At 36.7% G+C, this 22831-nt stretch overlaps 1 protein-coding gene across 1 annotated transcript in view; it reads left to right on the plus strand.

The window, feature by feature from the left end:
* Window positions 1-22831, plus strand: part of CRIM1 (cysteine rich transmembrane BMP regulator 1 (chordin-like)) — a 177076-nt gene that overhangs the window by 138113 nt on the left and 16132 nt on the right. Inside the window, exons 9-11 of the mRNA XM_010295556.1 lie at window positions 9950-10106; window positions 17678-17799; window positions 21622-21831. Of these exons, the coding sequence (XP_010293858.1) occupies window positions 9950-10106; window positions 17678-17799; window positions 21622-21831 (489 nt within the window). The remainder of the gene's footprint in view (window positions 1-9949; window positions 10107-17677; window positions 17800-21621; window positions 21832-22831) is intronic.

Here is a 22831-nt window from a genome sequence, read left to right on the forward strand (position 1 = left end):
TAGAATACGATTTTAATAGAAGCGGTTTACTTTGTCCTTTATCCTTCTTCACATTTTTGCAGGGAATACAAAAACATGCTGTAACAACATGCAGTGAAATCATGCATGCTGTAAACTAAAGTAAAATAAATTTTAAAAAAGCAGACCACAGTTGTAACAGAAGGGAGGAAGAAACTACCACTGAGCAAAGAGTGAGCACAGATAAATATGGGGGGGAAGTTCCAGTGAGTAGAGATGGAACCACAAATCATGAGGGAGAAGGAATGATCATACTGACTGGGAGCGTATGGAAGCCAAAGCAGCACTACATGAGGCTAAAAAGAGACAAGTGTAATCCAGGATATAAGACGAACCACTACAAAATATCAAGAATAAAACTAGAACAGTAGGAAAAACATGAAATGCATTACCAAAAAAAAAAAAAAAAAAAGTAGTAAATAACAAGAAAATTGTTACTTGCAGGATGCAGCAATCGCTATTGAGTTTGGAGTCTCTAGGCCTTTGCTTTCATAGGGAGCACTTGGAGCGGATCAGAGTCTTTAGGAGGAGGAGTACATTAGGGGAATGAAACAAGACCAGCGATCGCCGCTCTGTGAGGCAAGGCTCCTATTGCTCTAAAGAGGACTAATGGGCACATTGAGTAATGCCTGCTGATTGCACTAACGTAGGATTTAAAATCTGATAGTTGCTTCTGGACACTGAAGCATTCCTCAGTGAGAGTCTGCAGTGAGGGCCAGTGTTTCATCTGGCCTTGTCTGTTCCTTGTTTTATATTCATGAAAAAGAAAAAGCCCTTGAGATCTCCCCTGCAACTTAGACCATAGCGTTTTACCCCAAATGAATTGAATGTGAAGTACTGTTCAGGGGTATACCTGTGAGCATGTATGACTTCAGTATTTTTTTTTAACCTTTCAAATCTTACTAATATTGAATTAAATTAAAGCATTGCTGTCAATTTTAAAAATGGTTTGCTTCATTTAGAAGGCTTACCTTTGCAGTTTCAAGATGCAATTATCATGTAATTCCATTAATTCCGGACTGCTTATGGAGACATGCAATTGTAGAAGGCTGAGACAAGTCATTTTCCTTGCACGTCGTAGTGCGCCATTGTCCACTTCCACCACATGTCGTCGTCTCTTTTGTCTGTCAAAGCAAACTATGAAATCACTATTCAAAAATGAGAAATGTTGGTATATTATGTGTTTGCACAGTTCTCTAGACATAGAGCCTTTCACACAAACACAGCCTATATAGATACAGAAATATTTTTGGAAGAGTGTTGATACCTCTTCCTTAAATGAGAAGAAAATGTGTTCTACCAGGGAGTTAAAAAGGAGGTACTATCATTCACTCTATACTGGCAGACACCTGCAGCATGGACTTCAATATTCTGGCGAGTCACACCCTCTCCCTTTATAGCTCATGAAGCGAATGGAATTCCAAGGTGGAATTCGGGGTTGGCAGTGTGGGACTTGGTTTAGTGGTGTAGCCATTCAAAGGCAGGATTTGAAGATTTGAGAAAAGTTAGGTAGGAGCATCTATGGACTGTCTATAAATAGCAGTGGTTAATGCTCTGAAAATGTGTGTGGAGGGATGATGGGAAAAGCCCAAGAAAAACTTTGCAGGGATTACAAAGGGAGAATACATCTCAACTCCTCTTTTCTGTGTGTTAATCATTTAGTAGTTAGAGTTTGGGGTGGGTTTTCCTAATATTGCACTTTTCCTAGACAAAATTTGAATATTTCATTCCTTTATTTCTGTAAGTAATCAATATTCACGGATGAGTTCTGAACACTTCAGAACTCCCTTAGTTTTAATTTTGTCCATTTTGAATTAACATATTTTATGTTTATTTTAATATCAAACTAAAGTGGGACAAATAATCACACGCACGCTAATCACGCAAAATGTACACTTCAGACAATGCAGAATTCCTGGAAATAGTAAAGTAAAATAAATTATGTAACACTTTTGTGTTTTAGTAACAATTATCTCCCATTGTTACCTTGATTTAGCAATAAATTCCACAGAAAAAAAATTAGAAAACCAAAGACAGTCCAAGTAGTCTCCCTTAGTCCAAGGAGAGCCGTCTTGGAGTTTTGAATAATTTTGTAGGCATGGCAGAAACAGGATGTTTTATTATCCTTCTGCAGTGACGTGAAAGGGAATAGCTATTATATATTACACCTTAGCTAATGAAATACAGCCATGGAAAATTGGGGATGAATCATGTTTCTTAAAATTTTAAGGCTTAGATCAGAAAAAAGTACATATTCTAAGTAGAATAGAAATACTAACTCTAAGTACACATGTGGAAGATAGTGGAAGTGCTCCCTGAAGAGAATGGAATTATGATGAACTAACTACTCATGCCAAATAAATATTATCTGTCTTTTCACTAGAAGAAAAGTCTTTGGCGGGTATCTCTGAAGATTACAACAATATATTGGTTTTACTAATGTAAAATAAGAACTTCACTTGTCTTGCCTTGTAGGGGAAAAAAAAAAGGTTTGTGGAAGCTTGATCATTTCCTAGTAATTCCACCTTTGAGATATCACTGCTACAAATCCATTTTCATGAAGTCATGTGTTGTATGTGAATCCTAGCTGTTTAGAGCAAGTATCCAAGCAGGTAATTTGCCTCAACGGACTCATGAGATTATTTTTTTTAAACAGGGTTTTCTAGCATCACAGTGCCCAGTCCCTTCATTTTTACACAGCTATTGTGAATCGTGAGTTAATTCTAACGAAAGGAGGGAGGGTTAGTGTGGATCTGTGGAGGCAATATATTCAGAGAATTCCAGTTACTGATAAGTAACCTAGTTTTCTCCTTCATAAATTTGCCTCCCCAGATCCCCACCCCTGAAGATTAACCAGCAGTAGCAATCCACACCGAGAGGACGGCTGAGGAGTGCTTAATTATAAAGGTACTGTGAAACAGTTCTCCTGATATGATCTAGCCTCAGCGTCAAGAAAATAATGATGGTAAAGGTATGTAGCTAGCTTTGTGTAGCAACCACAAATTTTCAAAAAATGGACACCGGCCTAAACCAAGTTGAAGTACTGACATAATTCTTGTCAAGTATCTATTAATATTCTCTGGCAGTTATTTTTTTATCCATGAATTAGAGGATTGAAAACTAAAAGTATTTCAAGGCTATGCATCTCTAGAATGCATTTTCAAAAGTTTTTAGACTAAGATGACTTTCATTCTTTACAGTACAATTGTCAATGTGTCCATATGTAAAATAATAATTGGAGAAACATAAATATCCCAGTTTAAGAGCCATATCCCAGTTATGTGCCATACATATGCTAGAAGAAGGAAATTGAGACTTTTTTTTTAAATACAAGTTAGCTGGAATTACAATCAAGCTATTAGAAGTTCAAACAGAAAACCTTTTTTAGACCTAAATATGCAATTCATGCGATTGAATTTTGCTTACTTTTCAGTTTGATTTGTGAGCAATATTTTATAACACTCCAAATATTCATAGGTTCATGCAAGATGGGGATGTGAGCACTCTGAAATCAGGAATAAATCATGCATCTGATGGTTTGAATTTAGGCCAAAGACTGTGATTCCTTTTGAGATACGTTGCCTCTGAGATACCATACCTGAGAATAAGAGATTGCGTTGTATCTGAAATATCTGACTGCTGAGTAAATCCTTACAAATGCAAAGATTGCTAACATTGCATATCCTGGGTCAGAATTTTGTTGTTGTCTTGTTTGCAGGGTGGGCCCTGGACTACAGTAGGTCACATTGGTATATCAATTGTCTTACATGCTGGTTTTGGTACATATCTTTCTTTCCTTTAGCAGCCAGTAACTCATTCTTAGAGGGATCCGACAACCTTTTAAAATAAGAGTTGATGTTTGTGTTGAGAATAAGATATGTAGTGGAGAAGAGTTTTAAAACACCAGATTGTGTGCAGTGTGCTGTGTAGAGCCTCACCATATCTTGGTAATCATCTTTTCTTAAGACAAGACTTTCTTCTTCAGAGGGTCTTGTCCCATCCCCTATATCCCAGACAGATTCCTCTTAAGCAGTATCATGTTCTTTGGAAATTTTAATAATTGTTTTATTACAGTCTGTCTGTATGAAGCTGTTTGTGAGTTGGTGAAGAAAAGGGGAGAAAGAAACCACTATATTTAAAAGGAGTTGATGGACAATGGGTGACCAGCCTTAAAAACCTTGGTGCTAATTTTTGGTCATTAATAAATCACAAATGTGTTTCAGACGACTTAATTCATCTTCAACTGTTTGTTCCCTTTTTGCTTGTTTTTTTCCAACAGCATCTTATTAAATGGATCCAAATGAATCCGTTATCAGTATATAATGTGTTAAGTTGTTGCAAAATACAAAACAAAGTGTTCGTTAGAACTACAGTGTTTAGAGGGGTCAGTCTATAAGCAATAGCTTTTGCCAGTATAGCGAGGTCTAGTGACAACTGTCACTAGAAATGTGGACCTGTTGGTAGCTGACTTTGCTGCTGCTTTTGCAGTCATGGTTGCACATGAAGAAAACTTCATAGTGTTGTGTGGGCTGGATACACTGCTCTAAGTGTTTGGTGCATGTTTGCGCTCAAGTGAGTGTTCCTTCTTAGCAGGAGGCTATTTTGACAATAACACAATCATAGAAACTTTGGGTTGGAAGGGACCTTTAAAGGTCATCTAGTCCAACCCCCCTGCAATAAGCAGGGACATCTTCAACTAGATCCGGTTGCTCAGAGCCCCATCCAACCTGACCTGGAATGTTTCCAGGGATAGGGCATCTACCACCTCTCTAGGCAACCTGTGCCAGTGATTCACCATCCTCATTGTGAAAAATGTCTTCTTTATATCTATTTGAAGTCTACCCTCTTTTATATTAAAACTGTTACCTCTTGTCCTATTGCAACAGGCCCTGCTAAAAAGTCTGTCACCATCTTTCTTATAAGCTTCCTTTAAGCACTGGAAAGCTGCGACAAGGTCTCCCCAGAGCCTTCTCTGGCATCGTTGGTTGAGGACAAACAGCCCTTCCATGATTATTGTCCTAGCCTTCCGCTGTACTTCGGTTGAAATTCTTCCAGAATTTTATGTGGTATTTCAGCTAGTGTCTGTCCTCACATTAAAAACTAAGTATTTGTGGTAACGATAGTTATATTAGCCTGAGACATTCAGGAGCACATTAATCTTTTTCTAAAGTCGCAGCACCTAGGTATCATTCTGAAATCAACCAATATCCTAGGCCTGAACTCTCAGCTTGTAGCACAAATTCTTATTTATGCCCTATGGGTGGCACATTTTCAATATTACATTTTACTGCACTATTACTATTTTATCCCCCTAAGCCTTCTGTAACCTTCAGTAGAAGGGATTGTTTTCTGTATTGACATTACGTCATTGACTTCTCGTGTTTTATAAGAAAAATTAATGAACATATTTCTACTACTCATGTAGAAGAAATCTACTCTCCAGACAGAAATTTCCCTAAGCAGCACAATGAGAGATGTCTTCCCTTTATCTTAGAATCATATAATCCGAGAACAGCTTGGGTTGGTCAGTTTCCTATTAATCATTTTGTTTCTATTTTAGTCTTCTACCTGCTATCTAACCATTAGTTTAGTTCCCTAGGTGATGTCATTATAACTAATCATTTAGAGAAATAAAGGTGGCTTATACTATGTGATCAGAAGCTCGATCCCATTCTGTTAGAGTTGCAGTGACATGCAGGTGCGTAATGCAGTTCTCTCAAACTCTGAAAAGTAGTTTTCCTTCTCCATTAGCTTTTAAAATGTTTCCTGTCCTCTTCTTTCAGAGTGTCTGATTACCCCTGATATACTTTTGAAGCAGTTATTAGCCCAGTTAGGGCTGGATCTCTTCTCTGCAAATATGTTCCATGATTTGGGATTCAGGTTCCTGATGAAATTTATCTGAGCACAGGTGGAAAAAGCCCCCAAACAAGTAACTTCCTAACATTTTGCCATAATAAATTTCCTCAGTTCGTTACAATTGAGTTTTCTTTATTCTTAATTATTAAGAATATTCTTATATTCTTATTCTTTATTCTAGTTTTCTTTATTCTTCAGTATTTGCCACTTGAAATGCAAAACCTTTGTAGAAAATCTGTTTTTTCTTATCCTTTCATAATGATCTTGTGACTATTTCATTAATGATTAATTTAAAGCTATAGCTAAAGCTATAGAGACTTTGCCAGGATGACAATCGCATACACTGATTTTGATTCACATTTGAATCTTTAGGCTTGCAATCTTTTTCTTTTTTTTCTCTTAGCTACACGTTGCTCTGTAAAATTGATGGTTCACTGTTTTCTGAAAAAAATGCTCAGTTTAAAACAGTGGACTAGGGTTTTCAACAGACCTGTGCAGCAGACAAAATGTGTATGTGTACCAGATGGTACTTCAGTTTGAGACTGCCTGTAATTGTCATGTTTTTAATAATGTCTCAGTAGAAGAAATTTAGATGGTTAGATGTGATGTCAGAAAGCAGATCAGAATTCAGTTTCTGATTTTCATGACACTAAATTTCTTCATAGAGAATGTTTTTCAAAAACTATTTAAAAGCTATTTCCACAGCTTGTAATATCATACTCTCAGTATAACATGTTAACTTTAGTCATAATCATCTTGTCAAAAGGCATTGTTTTCAGCATCTTATTAGAAAGACTCTGGCAGGAGAGGTCTGTGTAGATTATCCTGACGTCCTCGTATAGCATTGAAATAACACTAGTAAGTTCAGATATGAACAGTGATCTGTACTGACTTCAGCAAACTTTCACTGTACGTTTGATAGAGCCAGAATTTTGATGTTACTTTGTATCCTCTTTGGTGTCCATTCCATGGTTAGTCATCCATCCCAAGGCTCTGAAGAGCTTTCCTTTCTTGGCCACTTATCCTCAAAAGAATTCTCACTTTGCAACTCACTGTGTATAGGATTAAGCAGGGAAGACATTGCCTTGAGACGGGGCCTTCTGGTTAATGTCAGCTGACTATTTGAGTTTTAAGTATATTTAACATCATAAGCTACTTGGGATGAGACACTGTCTTCCTCTTTGTACAGCACTGTCCTAGATACCTTGACCCTTTTAATAAGGTATGTTAACTTTACACGTAAAAAAACTTGCTTTGCATCTCTGAAAAGCAGTTTCACTAACCAAATCAAAGTAATCAGAACAGAATGGAAGATTGAAAACAAAAACATACTTGGCTGTGGGGTTTTGAGGAATCGCTATTTTGCCATCTTCTGTAACGACCTACTTAAACCAAGGTGTCGCACTTTGATAGCTGTCTGTAACACAATCTGGAGACAAGAAATATCCCAACTCAAAAATGTTGTTCTCGTTTCTATTCTTTTAGGTTTTTAAAATTTTTATTTCCAGCTTTTCCTTTCATTTTAAGATGCTTATTCATTTCTTCCATCCATTTGCATTTGTACCTTCTTGCTCCTTGACATGTCTTCTATGAGCCTGATGTTTACGGACAGCCACCTAAATACTTCATCTCTGTGACAAAGCGCACTTCAGAAAATGAATGGTTCTGATCAATCCAACCTGTGCAATTCCAGGATTATTCACTGATCAGTTCTGAGCATCAGCAGGAGATATCATAACTTACACCATATCAAAGGTCATAACTGAGCTTCATTCTTCTTGGAGATAGTCCAGTGTATGTGTACTTTTCCATACATTCTTCATAAAGTTCAAGCCTAACTTTAAAAATCATGACTACCTTATAAAGTCATGCATAATGTAAAGTTTAGTTAATTTTATTATCACTATATTCTGTCAGGGAATAATTTTGTACAAACATCCTACTGTAAAAGCTGCTTAAAAAGCAAAATTTTTCATTATTTTAACTTGCTTCAAGGAATGTCTTTCTTTTTGCATTACATGTACACCATTTACCAAAGAGTATCTGAATTTCCTCTGCATTGTAGTGTTTTTAAATCAACTAGAGCAGCTACATGTTAGAAAGATCTGGTATTCTTGGTAGATCAGCCTGAACTCTATCCTTCCAAAACTCGTAAGAATCCATTAAGATCTTTGTATATGTGTGTCTGAGTAAAGCAAACATCTGTTTGGGGTTACAGTTGCCCTCAAAGGTTAGATCTGACAGAGAGTAAATGTTTAAATACTGCAGCATTGGTACTGTGCTGACAGAGGCAACCTCTAGAACCAGATGTGAAAGGTTCTGCATTTCTTCTTCTGTATTCTGAATGACAAATAAACTTGCACCCTTTTAGCTTCAGACACCAAATTTGCATAAAAGTGGAGAAGTAGGAGCCATGAACCCGGTGATGGTCTTCGTCCTACTTACCCCAAACAACAATTCTCAGTTTAATAAGGCTCTTGGGCTGCGTGGCACTTCTATGCCCAAATTCCACCACAGAGAAGTAGGCAGTGAATTTGCCAGTTTTCTGTGAGGCTTCAGTCTCACTCTGGGGTACTAAGAAACAGGACTTCTTTACAAAATGAGCATTAACCTGGCAGAATAGATAGGAAGGAAACTCTTAGCTTAACCACATCTGGTTAAGTCTACCCATTGCCTTTGTGAGTGAGTTATGTTATATTTTGCACTTCAATGCAACATCACAAAAACAGAAGACAAAGCATTTAAGTAAAGTAAAGATTCCTTCTGTTTAACATGTATTACCATGTTAGAGACTTGCAGAATTACCTTTGCATTTCAGATGCGTAGAAGCAGTGTAAGGAACAGAATGAGCCAATGTGCTGATCTCCTCTTTGGAAAACCCCATCCCTAAATGTTTATATCCCTAAAGGAAAGCAATCTTCAGAGCTCGAGTAAGGAGCACATCTGGAGGAGCATGCTGCAGCTGCCCTCTGTATAAGGACCATTTTGTAGTGGTGTGGATGTTTGTACTGGAGATTAGCTGTCCTTTGAATATTACTCTGAAAATTGATCCTTTGGATATCACCCATCATAGTCTGCTCTTGAAGAATCTCAGTTACATTTCCCTCTTTTTCTATTTTGATTTACATTGGCTATTGTAATAATGGTCATTTTTTTTTCCTGTGTTTTGCATCCCTAGTGTAACAAAAATCATTATTTTCTGTTTCCTCTCACCTCTGCAACCAGTACATGAATTTTGTATCCCAGAGTATGTTAAGAGTGTTTTTTCTGGCACTTCTTTTCAAGAAGAACAAAAAGAAACTGATCATCTCAAAATAGTACGTTCCAATGAGAGTGAATATAATGACCATTATTAATCTCTGTACTGGAGAAATTGAGATGCCAACAATCCAGCATCTCCCTTAACGCCACAAGAGACTGATAAAACATGTTAGAGACTTCAGGAGACGGGTCTTCTAGTCTAGCATTTCTAAGCTTAGATCACATCTTAGGTATTACAGTTATATTTTTAAAAAGCAGGTCTTCATCACCAAACAGTTGACAGCAAACAGCATAAGGAATAACCGTTGTTAATATATCCCAGCCTTTCGGTTCTACTTAAAATAAATACATCTATTTAAAATAAATAAAATATTTGATTTATTAACTTTAATAAATTAAAAATAAATAGAGAAATAAAGATGCTCTATATTGAACAGAAACCTATTACACTCATGTAATGTGTTGAAAGTATACCTTATTTTAAATGTTTTATTGAAGGCCAACAGCGTCACGGATGATCGACTCCTTTGGCTGTGCATCTATTCACAAAATCGTGTTAGTTTAGGGTACTAGGTAGTACTGCCCGAGTTCTTGACTGGAACTGAAGGCATCCTGCAGTGTCTGCTGATACGGTTTGGGTCATTACTGGAGAATTCTGTTGAATGTTTTAAAACTAGGACAGTCTGAAGGTAAGGCTTACCAGCACTTCAAAAGTTACGAAGTAAAAAGGAACAGAAGATTTAGTCTGCTAAAGATGCGTTTGTCTGGTAGAAACAGTGTTCACCTTACGATAACCTGCATGTGTCCTTCGCAGGGGAGGAGCTGTGCACCGGCCTCATTTCGGGCTGTTCCTTGGACTGTTCCTTCGGCTTCCAGACTGACGTCCACAACTGTGAGATCTGTCAGTGCCGACCGCGGCCTAAGAAGTGCAAACCCATTGTATGTGACAAGTACTGTCCCTTTGGATACTTGTACGTATTCTCATTCTGAAAGCATATTTAATACAGTCCCTGTACGTTTTGAAAAGATGCAAAATCCAGGCATGTGTACTTGTGTTTACTTGGTGGCAAAGCAGGCGAAAATGTAGGAAAATAGAAATGTCATTACTTGATGTGAGATTAAAGTATTCTTCAAAAGGGATTTTGATCAACGGATTAAGAAACAGCAACTAAAAAAACAGCAGCGGATTGTAAAAGCAAAGTAGCGCTTAAATTTTTTTGAAGAATATTTGATGAACAAGATGAAAAAGCTGCTTACAAGTAATGTCTTTTGCATGTAGCTTTTTGAAATTCAGTTTGCGTGTTCCACTGTGATACCCTTTCATTTTATAGCCCATTTATTTTATTCAGATGTTTTTCTAATATTTCAAGGGTTTTTTAGTGTTGCTATGACAGCAGACTAGTGAGACGTCTCTTTAGTGAGATGTTTCTGATAGTTACTTTACAGGATTCATAAGAACAGTACCATCTCTTATTTCAGTTTTGGTAAATGTGTTCAGAACCTGTGTTGTTGCTAGAGTTCTTTCTCCATAAAAGGAAATATTTGCAGTATTTATTCATTTGTGGGACAGGTGATGAAACCTGGGCAGATCTTTTGTCGCATAGAAATTCCTTGCTAATCAGACTGCTGGCTTCTTTATATATTTTACCAATACATTTTATTATTAATGGGTAACATTCTATGTTACTGCCTGCTTTTCGCAGCGGTTTTATTTCTACCTCATGGCAGCTAATCTTCAGGTAGCATTCATATGTAACTTTTTTTCTTAGGATTTGTAATGAAGTTTACTAACGTTGCAACTCTTAGTGTTTGATATTAATACTCCTTTAATTTCTGGTTCATTTCAGAGTTCTGTTTGACACTTGTTCATAAATGCTGCAGGTTTTTATAACACTAATCTATAGTGTAATGTGTCCTTCTTTTAGTGCGCAGTTTTAATAAAGTTTGAAGGAATCAAAATATGGTAGAACCTGAATGACCAGAGAGGTACCAGAGATTTTAGAAAAATAGAAATCAAGCTGTAATGTAGTGACATTTGCACAGATTTAATCAGCTCTGCTTATAGATGGTGCCAGTGAAGAATTTCTATTCCTGCTATTCTTAGCAGCAGAACGGTGTGCCGCTTAAGTGCATGTGCTGGTTGACCTCCCTCTTCCTACCCATACAGCTCTCGCGCCGTGCCTGGCGCGAAACAGGTTATGTAAACAAAAAGCAGACCCATATCCCATGGAACAATAATGGCGCAAATATGCTGCAATACACAGCCACAAAAAAAAAAGTCTGAAGAATTTGTTTGCCTTGAAAACATTGAGTCACTTTTTTTTTTTCTACATTAGAAAAGATGCTTGACTTGTATCCTTCAGGCATCCCTAGTGTAATTTGAAAATATCTACGTAACAGCAGCCCAGAAAAATAAAGTAAAGTAATACCATTTAATATAATCTTGTATCTATTACCTGAGATACAGAATTAGGCTTGCCTTTGGTTACATGATAGCAGTTTTTGCAGGAAACGGCACTAATGAGAGTGATAGGATTGAAATAGGCAAAATGAGGGAAAGACAACAAAGATTAAATCAAACTTCACTTCTGTCCTCAAAACTCAAAGTTTAGTAGATGAGAGAGGAAAAGTAAAAATTTAAAATTAAAATGTTAATAAAATTGTCTTCAGGCATGTTGACTTCAAGAGCGGCTGAGAGTTATTTTCAGTTTTGCAAGTGAGAGAACATAGAGCGGGAGGGAAGTTTCAGAAAAAGGATGTCAGTTTTGTCGTCCCCAGAACTTTTGCCCAGTGGCTTCAAAGGCAAGGGTGGCTGAAGATGGGTAGCAGAACGAAAGAAATGTGAAAGGTTGAGCAGAAATAATGGCTGGTTAGATGTCTCAGTTTTTTAGATAGGATAAAGCTGCTAACATTAAGGATCAAAGGAGTGAAGTCAATTAAAACAAGTACAAAGCATGCAGAATCATTTAGAAAGCATCCAGGGAGTTTGAGCCATGCCATTGAGCAGGCACAAAATCCAAGATAAAGTCTTAAGAGACTGGGAGCCAAAGAGGCAAGTGGTGTTGGGGTGTCTGAAACTGTGAGAACTCTGTGATGGAATCAGCAGGAAGGGTGGCTGGGATGAGATGACAGCAGTAAAGGAATACAGCTTACAACTATATTCAGGCATTTACTGGAAATTGCCGTACAGTCCTCATATGGCGTAACCATTTCTCGAGGGGCACTGGCGACATTTGCGCTAGCTTAAATTTGATTTTGAACGTTGGCACAGAAGAGAGAAAAATTCTGGATAATCGCCATCAGAATATATTTCTTTTGTATTTGGAACAAAGGAAGCCATCTTTCTCGTTCCTGATACATGAAGCATCTTCAGTAGCAAGTACAGGATGCGAGCTCAGCAGTCTCCAGACTGTATATCTGAACATTTCTTTTCTGGTTTATATTTGTTTTAAAAACTATTTCCGTTAACAAGACTCAGTTACTGGTTGTTTCTTCAAATTGGTATATAAACTCAGTGGATTAATCTAATGCGGTATTTAAAGGCCACACTGAGGCTGTTGTATCTTGGGGTTTATACTTTTTTCATATTGTAGCTCTTAGTTTATTGTCTGTGGCATGGTTGGTAACTTAAAGCTATCACGACAGAATCTGAGAAGATTTTTGCCATCCACATGCTCAAGGAGTGTGTGCATGGATATGTTTAGATAACAGCAGAAGCAGTTGGTATGAACTACAGACATTTTTATTGTTTACTCACTGTGATTGAATATCATTCATCCTGGAACAGGAAAAGCTTTTTTAATTTTAATATTACAAGTGCATAAATGAATAAATTTATTTATTAAAAGGCCATTTGCTTTAGCCTATTCAAAAGTTATAATAGGAGAAAAATATTAAATAATAAATATTAAATAAGGTCTATTTAATGTCTTTTGTCATTGCTTTTTTGGACTTATACAGAAATAGCTTGAATATATTCATGAACCAAGGTCTAGGTGTTTCTTTCCATTCCAGCTAACTCTATTTTTTGACTTTTCTGCAGTATCCAAAGCAGTCAAGTTTGTTTTTCCTTTTGGTTTCTTTCAGTTTGCTACTACTGGTGTTCTTCACTGGCAATCCCAATGTAGATGTCACACTGAAGTGTTAAAAATGTTTTTCTACTGCTGCTAAGGATTATTCTGAACTAGACTTACCGAAGACATTTACTATTAATGTGTTTTGTGTGTAAATGTGTTAAGTTTACTGTTGCATTCTTTTAGTTTGTTGGACAATACCTTTCCCAACAGCATGGATTTAGGAAGAAATACTCTTTTTCACATAATGAGCAGGTTTGTCTGGTCTGGTTATATTAAACTGTAATTTTTGTTTAGAGGAAAGAGGACAGTATTTTTACAACTTCAAATCAAATATAGCAGAGACCTTAATAACCTGTGGTGAACTGAATATATTTTTTATCTTCAAAATTCTGAATCTTCAGTAAAAAGCAAATACTCTCTTGAGATAAGTTGAGCCAGTACATTTCCATTCCTGAGCCTGTGCTCCCAGTGTGTGTGACTGGCAGTAATGTTCTTAATTTAAGTGTACCTCACTATACATGACCAGGCCATGTATAACTGGGAAAAAGAACAGTATTTTCTTTGGTCCTGTTTTCTTCCTTAGCTTTCAGTAAAGATGCACCCCTTGCTTTTGCGTACATATATTTTTACTTTGCAATTTCTGGTTTTTACTTTCGTTTCTTAAGCAAAGGTGTCTCTTCACTGCTGCCTTCTATGCTTGTTTTCAGTACTGTTAGTTTTGCAGCGAAGCTGTCTCTTCCATGTGAACTGAATTAATTAATGAAGTAATGAACTTTGATTAATTCAGAAACTTGTTACTTGGTTTGAGAGGTCTGACTTTTCATGATCTCTCTCCCTCATGAATTGTGACTTGACTGGTTTTCTAAAGAAAGTTTTAAACCAAGATGAGGAAGATCCTTCTGTATAACTGGAAGATGACCCTCGGATTGCAGTGGAGTTGACCTGTGATGTTAAGGGTTATACTCTGACGCACCAGTTTAAATCATCATTAATACCTTTTTGAACAACAACAAAAAAAAACCCTGAAATCATTCTATTGGGCCTCCTCTTGGTGCACATTAGGTGAGATGTGCCTGAATTACTTTGAAAGGCCTTAAAGGAAAAATCTCTAAAAATGAGAAAGATAAGAACCCAAGAATAGAGCCTAATATACTTTGCACCTTAATAAGCTGATTTTCTGACCTGTAGAGTCTCTTAGTTTGTGTGGTCTGTGAGTATCATCCTGCTGATACCTGTGCCTAAGCGCTTACGGTGATTATTGTTAATAAATTTATGGTATGGGTCAATAGTAATCTCACTGACTGTATGGGGAAATCTAAAGGTGTTCATGCCATCCTCTTCAGTGTGGACATACCTGAAGCTTGCATAAATGCTATCTACCCAGAAATGGTTCAGTCTTCTGAATGAAAATCAAAGGGGACTGAAGAGAAAAAAGATAGATGGGCCTAGCTTTATATAAAGGAATTGATCATATCCTTCATTTTGCTGGAATGTTTTCCTGTAATAAAGGACTGATGTCTCCGTTTCTGAGAAGGATAGGTAAAGGCCTATGATTATAGGCCCAGTGATTTTCTAAACTCATGGAGGAAGCAGCCAGTGTCTAAGAAATGGTGTGATACTGTCACATAAAAGTAGGAAAAAATTAGAAAAATCGCAAGGTTTATGATGTTGAAGAAGAGAATAAGGAGACAGGATTTATTTCCTAGATTTATTAGGCTTACTTTTTACACCTGAGGAAGACTAAAACTACCAAGTAATATGCTTCAAAATGGAAACTCAGATCTTTGGAAATGGATAGTATCTGGAATTCAGTGAAAAGGAAGAAAAACAGTAAACAGGTTGAAGTTAAAAAGGCGTAAATTTTGAATCTTGCAATTTGCAACTATTCGTTGAAGTCCTAGACATGATAAAGTGACACCTTGATCGAACATTGACTCTCAGAGAATCGGGTATGGAGCATTTAACGGCTCGCGCAGGCGCTCGCCGGCCCAAGGCACGCTGCCTGCCCCATCATACGTGTCCCGCTCAGAGGAGTTGTGGGAGGTCGGTGAAACATCACGCAGGTCAGGACTGCTCCATGGGTTAGTGCTGAACCACACGTCTCATCTTCGAATAGAAAGCAGTACAAAAAAGATAATGTTCAACCTCTCACAGCATTGCAGTGCTTGTTGTAAAGAGTAGTCATTTTTAGCCTGTATGTATGACTCGTTTAGTATATTGACCTACAGAGGAACATTACAGATTTCTCTGTTTTCTGTACTTAGATAAGCTGAAACACACTCTCTTCTCTCTCTTTTTAACTAAAGTGTGCATAAAATAGTTTTATTAGAAAATCTGTGTGAACTATGTAGCAAAAGCATTTTTTTAAATTACAGCAAATATTAATGGACATCGTATAGTAGCTGGGAGTAATATAAAGATGTTTTAAAAACAAGTTCATTTCAAGCTGATGCTAGTGTTTTAGGAAGCCTGTCTTTGGGGTGATCCTTCCCTTGCATTTTTGTACACCTGAAAAAATAATAATTTAAATAATCTTCAATTTAAATTCTGGTTTTAAATGTAGAATGTAATTTAATTTTGCACAATACTTGGCTGGTATTTTTAAATTATGAGTGTTTAATAAGTCTTAAGACTATCGTAATTTTAAGAAAAAAAAATTGGAAGTGAACACCCTAATCTTGTCACTGTCCACAAAACATACAAATAATTGCACAGAATGAAATGAAGAACATTTAAAGATAACTATGTATGTAACAGTTTGCAGTACAAAGGACTAAAATTGTGGTAGGAACTAATTAGTTCTACTACAAGAAATGAAAGATCATTTCACTTCAAGTCTTACTTTGACGCTAAAATTATTTAGGTTTGCAGCTGTATAGTACATTTGTTCATTTTTTTTACTGCTACTGTGCCAATATTTTTCTGAAATAGCAAGCCTTACATGACTTCCAATCCTGTTATGACCATCAAAAGCATGGGATGTAGTGGGAGACAAGTCTCTATTTTAATGTAAAATTTTGGTCACAAATAGAAGACTAAAGAAGCAAGTATTAAAAGAAAAGTATATTAGAGAGTGAAAAGTTAAGGAGTAAATCATCATGTTTGTGATTATTTTTTGACTGCCAAAGGTTAGTAATTGGAAAATCTGAGTTTGTGTATATTTAAAGAAGCCAAAACCTTTTCACAATTGTCTGAAAAAAACTGCTCAATAGAGTTCACTGTTTGAAAGCTCTACACACTAGTGGAAAGAGGAATTTGTTTTGATATTAAAAAGGGCTGTGGTTACAAAGATTAAGGAGGAAAAAATAGATGGATAGGACAACAGAAAGCCTTCCATCCTCCATCCTACTGTGTGACAATTTGTTTTCCTTAGCCTTTTAACTAAAAATGAAATAGTTTTCCAGATGTTCTTCTTTAGCTTCCCATGTCTTGTCTTTGGGGGGGAACTGGTGTGCATTTAATGGTGTAGTGTTCAACGAGGCATCTGTCAGTTTCCCAGTAAATGTTTTTTCCCAGTTTTAGTGAGTTACCTCATTAGAGCGGCAAATTTATTAGCAGAGTCATGAAAATCTTTTTTTTTTTTTTCCCTCTTTGTCTTGAACTTCTTCATGACAACTCCCCGCCCCCCACCCCCATCATGGGAAGGCAGAGAAAATGACTCTATCTGTATATTGTGTATATAGTACAAGTGCACTTGTGCCTAAAGTTTGAATGGTATTATCTGTCAAATAGCAAGTAAATATTCAGTATAGGCTTCTCAGAAGCAGTATGTTTATGGTGCTGCGAAGAGATGCTGTCAGATGCTGCTCTAGACTCCTGCCGATCTGTACCTGGAAGCTTTGGAAGCATTTGTGGTCCTGATTCTCTGTACTCTGCTGAAAAGTTTTCTGGTTTTCTCTGTTTCAAAATATGTTACGATGTGTCTACTGCTTTTTATATGGGTTATGGGCATTCTGCATGCTAGTTTTCAAGTTTTGTGTCTGCTTATTCAACATTTTCAGAAATATCCCTGTAATTTTAATATGCAAGAGAGGAAATCTACTGTACTTTATCTATTGTTGGCGGAAAAAAGTTAACAGTAATTTGTGTTATAAAAATGTAGTAATTATAACAGATTCCTACCTACCCCTCCAACTTCTTCAGTTTTAGAAGTTATTTTTTTCTACTTTCTCACTTGGAAAAAGAATTGATCATCAATAGTAGTCACAAGCACATACATCTATATTATCTGCTATGGCTTGAAAGTGCCAAATGCAGAGATTTCGCCAGTCACATGGAGGGAGCACATGCGAGGGATGGAGACCCGCACACCCCATAGACCCCCTGAACCTAAAGGTTTCATGTTGATGATAATTTTCTTTACTTGATCAGCCAGTTCTTCAGGGGATGCTTTTGCTTTAAAGATCATGACATGTAGATATTTAAAGCGACCTGCTAACCTTTTACAAATTATTTTGGTCGTCTAGGAAGAACAAGCATGGCTGTGAAATCTGTCGGTGTAAGAAATGCCCAGAACTACCTTGTGGTAAAATCTGTCCGATGGGCTTCCAGCAGAACAGTCATGGCTGTGTGATCTGCAAGTGCAGAGGTAGGTGCGAGTGCATTACCACCTCTAATTACAAGTTTTTTTCAAAGCAGTTGGAAGCTAGAGCAACAGAAAAGCAATATTGCACAGAATATGTAAGAATGGAAATAGGGTAACCGGTGGGGGAGTCGGTTCAACTTTGCTCGAAGGAGTGTATTGTTTTGCAGGCGTTTGTTATTATCTGTGTTCATCTTGGCTTCAACAGAAAGCCTCAGCTCCACTTTCATCTCCCATTACAAAGTCGCAGAAGTCAGTTCATTATCATTAATGAAAATTAGATCAGGCTCTTAATAAGTAACTACTAGAAATAAGCTAGTTGAGGTTTGGGGTTCTTTTCCAGCAGCAGTGTTCATCTTAGCTTCTTCACCATCATCTTTTCTTTACAAATGCAAGTTTTGTGTTTGATAGATGCCCTGTATGCCACCGAAAATTAGAGTGCTGTTCCTTGGACGCTTTTCAGGTGGTCTCAAGGAGCAATGACTAGAGTGCATGCTTACCCAGGAGAAAGGACTGGGTATTCTTAAGCTAAAGATTTGACACGTGCAACATCCAAACCTGTAACCACCAAGTTCAAGGTGGAGATTGAGATAAGATGTTCATTAATTACTTGCTTTAATTTTTGTGCTGCATTTAACACATGTCTCTCTTAAGATATATTTAGTTTGTGTTTGGTATTAGTCTGGGTATCAGACTTCTTTCATTGCTCATCTTCATGTGTCACATATAATAATGTGTCGTTTGTGCTCAGGCTCTCTCTGATCCTAACTGCTCTTTCATGCTTATTTTCTTTGACTCTTACTTGTGCGTTTTGATTTCTAGGTACAGGCAAGTAAGTTTGAGTATTTTCCTATTGCTTTGTGTAATGACTCCATTCTTAACTTCTTTAGCAGCTATTTCTTTTGCACATTACAAACCATTAAAATATAACAAGACAAGCTATGGGAACTGGGTCTGGAAGAAACTATATGAGTTCCTGAAGTCACTCTCCTATAGTTGGAGGCAAACATGGAATCATACAAATCAGAAGGATTCGACATTATATTTTCTCTACGTTACTTTATACACTGCAGATAATTATAACAAAACTTTTAAGATTTCTAGCAAAAAAAAAAAAATTGAAATGTTATAAAGGTACCTTGCAGATATGAGAAGCAGAGAGATTTCACTGATGTAAGCTGCAATATGTGACTTTTAGAAATTAAAAATTTAAAAATAAATAAGGAAGGGTCGCTGCTGCATGGAGTCCCATTGAGACAATTCGCATCACTTTTCATTTGTCTCCATGTTCACAATTGGCACACTTTTCCTGATTGTTGTGGTGCTGTGATGGAATATACACAAGATGTTCTTTTAGGTGTGGCATAATTGCATCCCAGACTATTCAGATGCAACTCGTCAGTTACTAATTCTGTGTATGCACACTTTTAAGTGCTTTCCTTAACAAGGATGGATTTTTAAACATGCAGAAATATTTAGCAAAAATAACTTGATCCCTCTCTAAGTAGTATTTATTGTTATCACGATCATAAAGATACTGAGCCATGAGCATATCACTTCAACATGATCATTAGCAACTTGTCCAAGAATAATTAAAGCAATCACCAGTGTTTTGGGGGAGCTGTGAGTCCGTATTAAAATTTTTACCCAAAATCCCTAAGTAAGAGGAAGGGATGGGGAAATCCCCTGCCTCTGAATTAGCTCCGCTTTCTAAATTGTTTCTGCCAGAAGTAGTTTACACTAGGATTAATAGAAGTAGAACCATAGAAATACAGGGCTGGAGTAGAACTCTGGAAAACTGAGAGTTCATTTCACTTCCTTCACATAAAATCGAGTGTATCTGGATAATCCTTGACAGATGTTTGTCTAAGGTTTAATTTATTAAGAATCTCCACTCTCAGAAGAAAATTTTTAAAAAAATCCTCTCTAAAAATTTTTTTTCTGTGGTAACTAATATGTGACATTGTAAAATATATTTTCTAATACTTCTGTCTCCCTTTCTACAAATTGAACCAGTTACTTCTTGTCCTAAGCTCAGCAGACATGTGGAACAGCTAAGCACCATTCCCTTTAGAATTCTTGCCATATTTAAGAGGTTGCAACTGGAGCCCCCTAAACGTTGGGGTTTTTTGTTTGTTTTTTTTTTAAGGGCGGTGGGGTGTCTAGGTCAAACCCAATTATTACAGTTCAAAAACTGGATATTGTACTTCAGCAGTAGCAAAACTAGTAGAGATAGTAGTACTGCATTTAAATTTACAGTGCTGCTGTACTCATATCTTAGATTGAACTTGCCTTCTCCGCAGTGGTATCCCATTGCTGACTCATCTTTACTTGTGAGCGACTATAATCCTAGATCATTTCAACCATACCTATAGTTATCCAGTTATTCCCATTTTGTATTTGGGCATTTGGTTTCTTCTTTAAGCATTACGTTTTGTACTAATTTTAATTAAAAACTGAAGAGTTAAAACAATCTCAGTTTAAGTTAATTTTGAATAGTTGCCTGTATGCTTGGTTTGTTTCTCCAAATTTTGGAGTATACTTTAGAATATTTCAGGAAAAAAAACGCTTCATTACATCAGATACTTCATTAAGGAGGGGGAAGGGTATTACCATTTAAGACTTCTGTGTGTCAGTAATCATTTTAATGTAGAACAGTATTCCAGTGATAGTAATTCAAATAGGAATTAATATATAAGCTGATACTAAAGTATAGAAGTGTAGTAACGGAATGTAAATTGTTTTCATAATATTTCTGTTCAGCAATAGAATTAAGTCAATTTTAAGAATTATTTTACCCTTATGCCAGGGTTTTTTTTTTTAATTCACATCATGAGATACTAATGTAATTTCTGTGCATTGGATTCTTATTCTGATAACATGCATCAAACTAACTTCGCACTGTCTGCTTGTGGTTCTTGGACCACCTTTGATAGATCTGCCACAGCTGAAGAACTGCAGACCTACATGTTAATAAAAAAAAAAAAAAAAAAACCACAACAAAAAACCACCAAACCCACACCTATACTAGAACTAAATATCAACATTACTACTTTTCATACGGCATCCTTTTTTAACAGAAAATTAAATAAGCAACTTACAAATGTATGAGGTTATTTGTATTAGGTGTCAGCAGAATATGGTTGACATACCGCTGAAAACAAGACAGTTCACAGAGAAACTGATCCTAAATCCTTCATCATAATAACGATGTAGGTGAGGGAGTGTTGGGCTCTAAATTGACTCTGCTCATTAACAAGGAATATATTGAGGCTGAATCCTGCAGCGCTTAAATAGCCCTTAAGATACAAGTGAGACTTTATCCTCCCTAGAACAACTGCTTGTGTGTTCTGGTTGAGTGCAAGTAATGCAGCAATCCAAGCTACTGTATTCTCATCTCCGTAAAAGCTAGGAATAAGGGATAAAATTCTCAGAGCAGTTATCTTCCAAACATCTCATTATCCTAGTAATATAAACAAATAATTTCTCGCAGGTGAGTGTTTTATGAAATATTTCCAGTATCTAGCATGACCCTATTAGAACTTGCTTGTAATATTTTTTCATTCATGTTATGAATAAGACCATCCTTAGCTCTTGTAGATGATTTTGTATTCTACTTGTTATCAGGTACTCCAACGACAGATGATTAATACTCCGTAATATTTAAATATTTAATTTTATTTCTAAGTGCAAAAGATAGTATTATTATTCCCCTAGTCTTAATATGTTCTTTAAAAATAAATACAATCCAGGTATTAAGTTGGTGTGTTTTTTTCCCAAGCGACACACGCTTATCAGGACGCTTTGTTTTCCTTTGATTTTGTGCAGAGGCAACCGCTTCTGTTATGCCTCCTGTTAAAACAGGCTCTTGCCTGTCGATGGATGGGCGCCGACATGAGAACGAGGAGAGCTGGCACGATGGCTGCAGGGAATGTTACTGTCACAACGGGCGGGAGATGTGTGCCTTGATCACCTGCCCCGTTCCTAATTGCGGCAACCCCACCATACACCCAGGGCAGTGTTGCCCGTCATGCCCAGGTAACATGCTTTCTTCTATATGCTTTGTAATCAGGTTTCATTTCACATGTGTTCTGTTTCCCAATACATGCAAGTAATCTCATGCATCATCCAGTAAGAGGTATGTATGAAGGTTTCTGTGCCCAAATATAACATCATGAGTGACTTTCATTAAGATCTCGGATGTGAAAAATGGGAACTTAAATATTTAAAGCATATGCATGTTGTGGGTCCTAAGATGTTAATCTTTCACACATCGAAATCTTTAAACTAGAAAAAGTTTCTAGTCATTATTAGCTGTAATAGCTATGTACTCATATACGATTTTGTTACTTATAGTAGCAAGTATTACAATACGCCATTACACTTTCTCTTTTTTAGTTTGAAGTGGAGTTTTATTAAAATTCATCTCCTGATCTATGTTTCACAATCCCTCAAAGGAGTACACATTTAAACAGATGTCTTAAGTAATTGAATATTATGATTCTGCGTTCTGAGGGAAGGCTTCTGTGCCACCAGCAGTAGATTATTTTAATGCTTTAGGTGGGAAGGCCAAGTACAATTAATGTAGCATTCTAATACAATTTTAATAATAAGTGTTAATATGAAAAACATTTATGAAATGAAAAGTGTGGGTAGAGTATAAGATTAATGCCCTCTGTCTTCAGAATGATTCCTACAATATTTTATGTGCTAAATAGATTAATTTGTAATACAATGATATTGTCTATGACTTTATTGGAAGTCATGTTACAGGAACAACAAGGCTCATGATACTACTATGAATAGCAAAACGCTAAGACAGCACTGGCAAGGTACAAGCAATTATGAACTGTTTCAGATTCTTTGTAAAGAGGAGGAAATCCTGGGGGCAAAATAAGCAGCCAGATCTTCTTTCTGAAAGTGAGATAATGTATCCTCCCTTCCTAGGACCTAAGATAACTGCTGTGTTTAGATTGCTTAGACAAGCGGTGATCTCCAATCCAGTTCACACCTCCCTGTGCTAACTGGAAAACACAGT

The sequence above is a fragment of the Phaethon lepturus genome, unplaced genomic scaffold (assembly GCF_000687285.1).
Source record: "Phaethon lepturus isolate BGI_N335 unplaced genomic scaffold, ASM68728v1 scaffold15679, whole genome shotgun sequence".
Taxonomy (NCBI): domain Eukaryota; kingdom Metazoa; phylum Chordata; class Aves; order Phaethontiformes; family Phaethontidae; genus Phaethon; species Phaethon lepturus.